Source organism: Tachypleus tridentatus, chromosome 12, assembly GCF_004210375.1.
Source record: "Tachypleus tridentatus isolate NWPU-2018 chromosome 12, ASM421037v1, whole genome shotgun sequence".
Classification (NCBI taxonomy): domain Eukaryota; kingdom Metazoa; phylum Arthropoda; class Merostomata; order Xiphosura; family Limulidae; genus Tachypleus; species Tachypleus tridentatus.
This window is the reverse complement of record NC_134836.1, coordinates 89,756,153-89,767,202: the sequence shown is the minus strand read 5'-3', so window position 1 is coordinate 89,767,202 and position 11,050 is coordinate 89,756,153. Positions and strand designations below refer to the sequence as shown.

Here is an 11,050-nt window from a genome sequence, read left to right as displayed (position 1 = left end):
GGGAAGGTAGATCCACTACCGTTGAAATGAGCGATTCCAGGTTTTATAATAACGTGCTTTTAGAATTAATAAACACTTGTAAAAAGCGAGTTATGTGAAGTTGGCTGGAAAGGTTAGGCTATTTTCAAAGGAGGGAAACAAAATAATAATTACTAAATGTAAGTGGCCTGGTGAGATAACCACTGTACTTCAGTTTATATCTCTTGTCCTCCATATGTTGTCAGTATAGTGATATCATTATTTCAACAACGCAAACCAAGATTAAAAGCTCATTAAAGAAAAAGTTATCTCCCTGGTGTGACAAGGTAAATTTGGTGGTTTATAACTTTAAAACTGATGGCTCGATTCGTACAAAGGGAGACCCACATGACCAAGTGGTTAAGGCACTCGACTCCCGAGAGTCACGCGTTCGAATCCCTGTCACACCAAACATGCTTCTTCTTTCGGCCGTGAGGGCGTTATAATGTGATGGTCAACTCACTATTTGTTGGTAAAAGAGTAACCCAAGAGTTGGCGGTGGGTGGTGATGACTAGTTGCCTTCTCTCTAGTCTTACACTGCTGAGTTATGGACAGTTAGCGCAGACAGCCCTCGTGTAGCTTTGCGCGAAATTCAAAACAAACCAAATTCCACAAAGGGCACAATGCAGATAACAATATGTAACAAAATTTTTCTTTTCCTTGTTCCTGGTTAGAAAGTGTTATTTCCCAATTGCTTATGCCTAAAGTAAATCGAAAAGACCTATTTTTCTCCTCAAACTTTGCTTTTGTGACTTGGGAACGTATAACGAAAACATGATGGGAGACTATTTTGAAGGGCTGATACGTGAAAATGATTTACATTACAGTCGCAAATCTCGAAAAACTACTCACTTCTAAACATTTTTGTATAACTTTAGTATAAATGCATGTAAATCTTTATTCATATGTTGTTTTATTCAGACCTTATGTAAATAAAAATGTGCAAATTTGCCTGTTTTTACATAGAAAATAGACTAATTTCTAAATTTCATTATCCAGGTCCCAAAAGCAAAGTTTGAAGAGAATAATGAGCATTTTCTGTACTTTTACAACATAAACAATTATGAAATAACACATACTATCCAGGAACAAAAGTTGTGTTGCATGGTGTCATCCACTGTGTGGCTTTGCGTTTAAAAACATAATTAAGGAGTGGAGTACGAATGGATAAAAACGTTTGAAAAAGACAAACGTTAAATAAACAATAGTTAACAACTCGAATAACGGCTGAATAATCTTAAACACGTTTCGCTACGAGATGTGGCGAAAATTAGTTAAATTTCAATGTTCAATATAGTTTCATCTTAGGAACATTGACATTTTAAACTAGTATTGTTTCTTCTTTATAAAAGCTGATGCACATTCTTGTAACAATACATCATGGTAGGTTCTGTTCGACATTGATTAATATTCATACCTTCATTGTATAGAAACGAAAGTCATCTCTTTCTCTAACCCATCATTACTTAACGTCAGGTTTTTGGGTTTCTAAAGAATATGATATAAAGCCCTTATTTCCTTTAACCGGACATTTATCTTCGACGTGTCTTTGTTTTGTTTAAAGATGTGTAAAAACGTCTTGTAACGTAATATAAGTGAAATGGTCGAAACTATTTTTACGTGCGCGATATAGTTGTATTGATTGCGTTCTCGTGCGTTTTGTTGCGAGAAGAAAACGGTCTAACGAGATTTATTGAATCCAAAGACTTATGAATAATTTATCTGATGAGCAAAGAACGCTCACTGTGGTAACATTCCGATTTCAAATTCACGAGACTTTGTAGTGTTGAGTTTGAAATTAAAATAATAATAACAGAAACACATTCTGGTTGAGACATCTTTCAGTACAATCATAACAACCTAAAAGTGCAAGCGTTGAGCTGAATAATGTTGACATTAAGGTTATTTGCGTAGGTTGGTTAATTGGTTGAAGCAAAAAGTTACACAAGGGCCTCTCTTTGCTCTGCCCAGCAATGTCTCAGAGTTAAGAGCCCACAGAGTTGCAGCTATGACAGTGGAAAAATTGAAATGTGTTCGTTTTGTTTCATCCCAAAGTTAGATAACAGCTTATCTGCGTTTTCTTCAAAAAAGAAAATCGAACCGAAGATTTAAGAGTTATGAGTCCATAATCTTGCTGTCGATCAACTGGTAACACATTTTTGGAAATGATAGACTAGAAAGGGAATGACTAACCAATACTGCCCACTGTTGGAATAATTTTTACCAAAAACCATAAGACTGATCGTCAAATTATAACATCCCCACGGCTGAAAGAGCAGTTACGTTCAGTGACAGGTTTTGATACAGGATATTATTCACGAGAATTAACTTTTAAACATTTAGATATTTATATATATTACATGTCCCCCGAAGTGGTACAGTGATATATCCGCGGACTCACATTGCTAAATACTGGATTTCGATACCCGTGGTGAGCATAGTGCAGACAGTCCAATGTGTACCTTCGTGCTTAATTCTAAAATAAACAAACAAAATATAATATATTTATAGTATAATACGAAATATATTCAAAATACGTTTGAATAGGAAACGCTACTATTACACAAGTTTTATCAGACTTGAAACTCGAGGCCCAGCATGGCCAGGTAGTTAAGGCACTCGACTCTTAATTCAAGGATCGCGGGTTCGAATTCCCGTCACACCAAAACATACTCGCCTTTTCAGCCTTAGGGACGTTATAATATGACGGTCAATCCCACAATTCGTAGTAGCCCAAGAGTTAGCGGTGGGTGGTGATGACTAGCTGCCTTCCCTTGAGTCTTACACTGCTAAATTATAGACGGCTAGCGCAGATAGCTCTCGTGTAGCTTTGCGCGAAATTCAAACCAAACCTTAAAACTCGAATTCAAACATTTACTTACCCCAGAGATGCCTACTATTATTTTGCTAAGACATTGCTTAAGCATATGTTTTCAGTCGAAATGTTTTGCAGTGTGTACTTATCGAGCGTACCACGAATTATTTTCAACACCTACAAAGTGTACATTCATCGAAAAGCAATCAAAGCTGAGTGGTCTGTAGCTGGTTACCAAAACTACAAGTTAAACTTTCTGTGTCTCAACTGATTGAAAATATGCTGTAACAACAGTTAATGTCTGACGTTAGCTATGTCTCAACTGATTGAAAACACACTGTAACAACAACTAACGTTTGACGTTAGCTATGTCTCAACTAACTAGGAACACTGTAACAACAATTAATATTTGTCGTTCGCTATATCTCAACTGATTGAAAATACACTGTAAAAACTTACCCAAGACGTTAACTTCGTCTCAACTGAATATAAACATGCTGTAATAATTTTACCAAGTTCTGGTCAACAGAAAGAACCAGCAGACACCTAGATGTAAAAATATAAAGCTATAAATCGTAGAAAAAGAAAAAAATACCTGTATGATAACACAAGGTCATAATTCTAGTAAAACTTAGCACACGGGGCCAAACACAAAAGGTGCAATGAAATTCTAAAAGAGACGCAAAACTCAAGCACTTTCAAAATTTTCTACTGTTCAAAATCACTCCTGTTTAAGGTCTTTTCTTGAAATGCATTGTAAAAATCTAGTATGAGAAATGTCTACCTTGAGAATACAAAATAGGATTACAGTTACAAAATAAAAAAGTGTGTGTGTGTGTTTTTTAGCAAAGACACATTGGACTATCTGCTGAGTCCACCGAGGAAAAACAGAAATGAAGAAGGCAGGAGGACTGTTTTTGAATTTCGGGCAAAGCCACACAAGGATTATCTGCGCTAGCCGTCCCTAATTTAGCAGTGTAAGACTAGAGGGAAGACAACTAGTCATCAGTACTCACTGCCAACTCTTGGGCTACTCTTTTACCAACGAATAGTGGGATTGACCGTCACTTATAATGACCCCACGGCTGAAAGGGCGAGCATGTTTAGTGCGACTGGGATTCGAATCCGCGACCCTCAGATTACGAGTCGAGCGCCTTAACCACCTGGCCATGCAGGGGAAATGAAAAAAAAGCATTCAAAACAGTTTAAAGAATAAATCTTCTTTGTAGACAAAAATCGTAAATTCGAATTTTGTTGGTAGAAATATTTCACGATGTTTTTTCCAAACCTATCATTTGATATACTAAAATAAAAGATATTCAATAAAATATTTTCAGGTAATGTTTATGTTAAATTAGGGTACGGCAAGCAGCCCAAAATCCCTTTTGTTTTCAGAGCACCCAACTTACTTCAATAGGTGCCGAACACAGATTTGCAACTGGGCTGTTCAAACGCACATTGAAACCGTCGTTCTCCAACACAAGATGGTTTACGAAAAGCAACAGGGAGGAATAGTGTGCTTGCGACACGACAGCCCCAAAGCTGGACATTTGAGATCAAAAGTAAACTACAAGGTTGTTTTCAAGATAAATGATCGTCAAATAGAGCTTGACCGAACTTTGCAACATGGACTGAAACGACATAGCGAGTATCCAAAATCATAGAGTATTTAACAGTATGTACAACTTTGAACAGAGCTCACCTGTGATGTGCTGTAAGTGCTAAAACATTATTTTGGTTTCCATATTTCTTTGATCTTAGCTCAAAAAAAATGTTTTCGTATTGCTTTTTGAGCTTAAAATGATTATCTCTTCATTTTGATTATTTATTCACTGTTGTTGTAGACGCTAAAGGCAATAATTTGTTGAAAGTTTCTCTAATCTGAGGGTTGCAGGTTCGAATTCCCGTCACACCAAAACATGCTTGCCCTTTCAGCCTTAGGGACTTTATAATATGATGGTCAATCCCTCTATTCGTTAGTAAAGAGTAGCTCAAGAGTTGGCGGTGAGTGGTGATGACTAGCTGCCTTTCCTCGAGTTTTACACTGCTAGATTAGGGACGGCTAGCGCAGATTGCCCACGTGTAGCTTTGCCCGAAATTCAAAACAAACAAGTTTATTTAATACAAGAACTTCAAATGATTAGTATGCATATATTTCGTATACTTTTTTCTTTGCGTTTCTTATAGCAAAGCCACATAGGGCTATCTACTCAGCCCACCGAGGGGAATCGAACCGCTGATCTTAGCGTTGTAAATCCGGAGACATACCGCTGTACTAGCGGGGGACATTCTTTATTGTTAAATACAAAGCAATAAAATGAGTTTTTTGTGCTCCACTCGCCACAGGTATTAAAACCTGTTTTAGTGTTATAAGTTTTCAGCCTTACAGCTCAGCATATTATCTAATTACCATAATAAAATGGAATGCCTTTTTTAAGGTTTAATTTTTTATACTCTAACCTCTGACGACATCATTGGTGACGTTTTCTCTCTAGTCTTACACTGCTAAATTAGGGACGGCTAGCGCATATAGCCCTCGAGTAGCTTTGCGCGAAATTCAAAACAAACAAACAAAACCTCCTGTGCTTCAAAAATTTAGAATTGTGTAAAATAAAACATTAATTAATTTTAAATTAGAACAGTATATTAACTACACACAGAACAAAAACTGTTTAGAAAGAAAAAATATATAATAAAATAATAACAAATATGCTTTTCTTTGTTGTGTTTAGACTAAGGGAATGATATGTTTTCTTGTATATAATAAAACACACTTTAGAAAATGGAGAAAAATAAGTATTAATAATCATTTCTTCGAAGGGGAGGGCGAAAGTTAAAGGAACGGTCACCTGTTTTATCCACTCGCATTATTATACAAATGTGTGACTTAGTCAGTAGATACTAAAATGATGTCACATGAGGAACATTAAATATTGCAATTTGTGTAGCCGAGACATTAATAAAATGTGCGCATGCTATGAATCACGAGAAGAATTGTACATTACGTAGGCTACAACACATCGCGACATGTGAACTTGTGGAGCATGAATTTAAAATTTTTGTTACTCTTAATTTTGGTTGTATTTACTCTTAAAACAGAACACTTTCAGAAGTACATCTAGTAACAAAGCTATGTTTCATGTGTTGCAGAATGATGCAATTACAATGTGCTCAATAAGCTCCGAGCATAAGGAGTTAGACTGAGAATTTTAATCACATGTCACATGTTAATGAATTTGTCTCGTTCTGCGCATAATTCAGTACCATCTGGATGTGCCGGACGTGGCCCATTAACAATTTGCCGGACTGTGAATCCGAAGGTTCACGAATCACATTCTGTTACATGAAAATCGCGATGTGCACTTTGTGGCTATAATAAAGAAACAGCCAACCCACAGTGTTGAATTAGAGTTACTTCAAAGCTCGGGCGGGTGCTGATGACTAGTGTGTTCAGTACTGATGAACGTAAACAGGCTGTTAGTAATGTTCATGTGTTATAGTTTGTGTGAAGTTACTTATTAAAAGAACTGTAACAGTTTTATTTCTCCAAATATAACACCGTAACATCCGTTAAACACATTTAAGGCTTAAATGTTTTAGGCCTAATCTATTAGGTTTATGATACACAAAACGTCTCGAATAATCTTTCATTGCTTAATTTTTAAGATTATTATGCTCTTCTTTATAGCAATTCCAGAATAACGACTGACTTTTACCAAGAACATAGCTCTAACAGTATCCTTAAGTAAGCTATAAATATGGACACAGAATCTCAACCTGGAGCAAATGGATCCGCACAGGGTTAACAAGCTAGCTACTCTGTCATAAGTCTTTTTAGCTTCTTTTTTTACTACATGTGTATGTAGTTTTAATTTTGTTCTTGTTGTTGAAATAATTAAAGAGAATCTAGAAAAAAGTTATTTTATTTCTCAGGCCATCATAGAAGTGTTATATTGGTGTTCGGTTCTGTTCACATTTAGATTGGTAATTAGATAATTATGTATTACTGAGTTAAAATTAAACTTTATAAAACTTGGTGTTATGTGGACTAGACATGACCTTGTGATTATCGTTCCATACGGCTGTAGTTAACGGTCGTAACCACATATAAAAAAAAAAAAGCGCGCGCTCCTATTAATTTTGAGTTAACTCTGAGGCTGCGTCTGATTTATAAGTGGCGTTCAAGTCTTCTATCTTTCCGCCCCGTCGTGGCCTGGTAGATAAGGCACTCGACTCGTAATCTGAGTGTCGCGAGTTCGAATCCCCATCATACCAAACATGCTCGCCCTTTCAGCCGTGGGGGGCGTTATAATGTTACGGTTAATCCCATTATTCGTTGGATTAGAGCCAGCTAATGCAGATATCTCTTAATTAACTTTACCCAAGTCTATAAAAAAAAAAAACCAATGCTATACTAAAATAATATCATTTAAGATTACTACAAATCAACGTTTTTCCCTCAGCTCCATTCAATATCTTCATTTCAGATACTTCACACACGTATCCTGTTAACTTCCATGTGCTATTAAGGTATATCTTCTTAATGCTTGTGTTAAGCATACTTAATGCTTACGTGTAAAACGTAAAATACACAGATTTTTAACTTTCTTCGTATCATTATGTTAGTCAAAGTTTCAAAAGTATTATTTGATAAATTATTTATTATTTTAACGTACAATATACAACACAAGTGACTGAAAACCATACTTAACACCTATGCGAGTGAACAATGGAATGCTCTTCATAGATATATTTATTCCATTATTATGATAGATGAAGTATTAGTTAAGCCCGGATTTTGTGTTGCGGAAAATCACAGTTTTTGTTTTAGCGTAAATCCTACGCACTTAGCGCCACAAACCGGAACTATTTTCAGCTTATAGTGATTAGACGATCACACGAGGCAACAATGCGTTAGAACCGTGAACGACATATTCATGACGTAATATCTGCACCCTAAGAATGGAGAAGAATAATGTTCTCCGTAACGGGAAACGGAAAAATAGTTATCTCTATTGCAAATCCACATGTACACGGGATAAACATTTCTCAAAGATGGGTGTTGCACATTGCGTAATAAGAAGTTTTTCCAGTATCATATAAGCAAGAGTTCCATTATAGTATAATGTATAAATTTTACAAAATTTCTTAGCCAAAGAAACAATTAGCATTTTAAAAAATAATCTAGAGACAACCATTTCTCACAGGTTGGGGTAAAAATTATATATCAGTCTGAGCATTTACAACCCTAGAAATCGCGTTTCGATGCTCGTGGTGGGCAGAGCACAAATAGCCCATTGTATAGCTTGTTTACTAAAAACAAATACACATATCACTGCCTACGACTTATTTAATTATCGAAATGTTTGTAAACATTTGTTTTTCATTACTACTACTTTAATTGTCGCTTTGTTAATCATCTACAGCCGACTAAAGTCTCCCAATTGTGGCTTTCAGTTTATTCGAAAGCTCTTGCAAGATTACGAGTCAAGTGCCTTAACCATTTGGTCATGGACTACAAGGAGGGCATCTAGTTAGCAACAGCTATCGTCAACTATTGGGTTACTTTTCTCATTAAGGAATATTGGAATTAATCGTCACGTGAATTATTCTACTTTTGCAGCCATATCAATATTATGCCGATGAGGGCTCACAATTAAGCGAAGGCTGTCGATAGCAAAGTAACTAAAGTAATTACAAAACAAAAGCTAAACTTAATGGTACGCGTTGCAAGTGCACCTTTGTGTCGGACGAACGGTTCATATTGTACGCCTCAAAATAGTGGAACGGGTGGCTCACAACATAACATTTTACGTTCTTTAACGCTGGTACTTTTTTAACAATAATAATTTAAAAAAATATTTGAACTTGCAAACTGGATAGTAAAAAATAAATTTTAGATCATATAATCCGAATGACAGTGGAAACCTACCTGCTAAAATTAAGAGCTTACTTTGGATTTGTTTCGTAAAAGTCTAAGTTATCGTGTGAATAAATATAGCTTCGGATGTGATATTGAATTGCTTTTGTAACAACATGTGTAAAATATACGCCGTAACTAGCTATACTTTCCGTTTTACTATTAAAATGTTCTATTTTATAAACATATCATGAAACTTATTAAACCTTATTAAGATGCTTCATCTATTATTGCTAATCGAGGTTCATAAAGAAAACAAGATTTTTATATTCAATTGCAAAGTCAAATATTATTCGTTTTCCACCTTCAAGCTTGAAGAACTTACTTCTTCCTCTCTCTTTATTTTCTTTTTCTTCTAAGAAATAGCGTGTCAAATGAAGCACATTCGTCTGACCTGGTAACACTTTCCAATCTGTTCGTGCTATATTACACAGCGGAAAATCTGATTGGGTGTTTTAGACATGTAAATGACGTGTACATGTAGTGAGCCGCGGTATACGCATGCAAGAACTCCCTCAGGTGAGGCACGAGAACACGGTACTTCCAGCGACAGACGAACTTGCAGACAGTAAAAAGTTGGGTGTCTACCTGCTGGTTCACGTTCAATCCCAGCAATACGTTAGTCTCCATTGCGGTTCGTGGTCTATTGAAATTAGCGTATCAAAAGAGCTTGTGTCTGTGTAATGGATTAGTAGTAGGTTCAAGTGTTTTCAAAAAATCGTTGGATGATCCTTTAATATGGACTGTTTTCCCATAAGCTGTGGGATTTCTGAGCAAAGTTCCTCTGATGTCCAACTTCTCAGTGAAGACTCTTGTCAGTCCGAAGCTACTGACATGACTTTAACCCAGAACTCCAAAAGGTCTTCGTCATTTTCCGTGGGGATCCAAAGTGTGGTTCGCCATGTAGTGACACTGGGTGCCACTACTTGTGATTCTCAAACTGTTAAACTTTTATCACAACAGCAAACAGACAAGCTAGGTGAAACGTCTTTTATGGAGTTATCTCCCGACTATGAAAATCATTGCTTGAGTAGGCTTAGGAGAACGGACTTCAGCGGTTGCGCTAGACTATCGAATGGCAACAATGTTTCTATGCTTGAGCATAATAACAAACCCGTCCAGCCGAGGAAAACCCGGAGTAGAATGTCTCCTCATCCGACAGTGATACGGAAGCGTCGACTAGCCGCCAACGCGCGTGAACGACGTCGCATGAACAGTCTCAACATTGCTTTCGACCGACTGCGAGATGTGGTTCCTTCAATTGGAAACGACAGAAAACTATCCAAATATGATACACTACAAATGGCTCAGAGCTATATTACAGCTTTAAGTGAACTGCTCGACAAGTAATTTGAGATTGTATGTCCAAGTTTGATTTTACAAACAAGTATTTTATGTATAATTTGTCCAGTAATTACTTTTACCTCGTGTTTGTCGGACGCTTCAAAACGTTTTTTTTTCGTTTTTCGTGTTTTTTTTCTTTACACTACATCGCAATACCGGGTGGATTCAACATCTGTAAAAACGTTTGTTGTTGCTGTTATTGTTGATTGATGCTAACCTGTTCAAAATTAAAAAACAACAGAGCTTTTGAACATTTGTTTTGTTGAGTTACCTAGCAACAGAAGAACGTGCTTTTTCATTCAAAAGGTTTGATACTCGTTAGAAAATGACTCTTTCGCTTAAATATTGCTTTTGATTGTATATTTTTTAAAGATATATGAGTTGTTACTTAAATACACATGAAAACGTTTATTAAAATATTATAATGGATAACAAGAATTTTGGTTTTGTGGTTCTAAAGAGCAAGTGTAGAACGTGAGAAACCTAAAGTTGTTATGTACATGTAACTGTATGTCATGAACCACGACAGTGGTTCATAATAGGGATTGCAAGGAATTGTTCAAAACCCTACTAGAATGTTCGGGAAAAACACGCCTTAACCATTAAAGATTCAATTCAAACAAAACTTTAAAACACTTACAATTGACTTCTGAGGCTGTACATTTATAAATGCGGATAAATAAAGTACGCATGTTACACTCATAAGGAAAAAAAATCTGATAAAAACGTCATATAATTATTATTATTTTCTTGCTAGTCTTTATTAAAAACTGCTTAGTACATTGTATCCAAATCTTTTGTTCAATACTAAGTAAAGCCCTACAAAGATTATGTGTGTATTTAAAAGTCAATTTATTTCTTTATTTTACACAAGTTAAAAACATTAATTCTAGTTTAAATGATGTTACAAACTACCTTCGTTTTTCTTTACAAACATCTGATGTTCCTTTAA

General features: G+C 35.9%; 1 protein-coding gene across 1 annotated transcript; it reads left to right on the top strand.

The window, feature by feature from the left end:
- Positions 1-9,148: 9,148 nt before the first annotated feature.
- Positions 9,149-10,469, top strand: LOC143235503 (uncharacterized). The gene has a single exon (XM_076473707.1). The coding sequence runs from the start codon at positions 9,493-9,495 to the stop codon at positions 10,102-10,104; it is 612 nt and encodes a 203-aa protein (XP_076329822.1). The 5' UTR covers positions 9,149-9,492; the 3' UTR covers positions 10,105-10,469.
- The last annotated feature ends 581 nt before the right edge of the window (positions 10,470-11,050 follow it).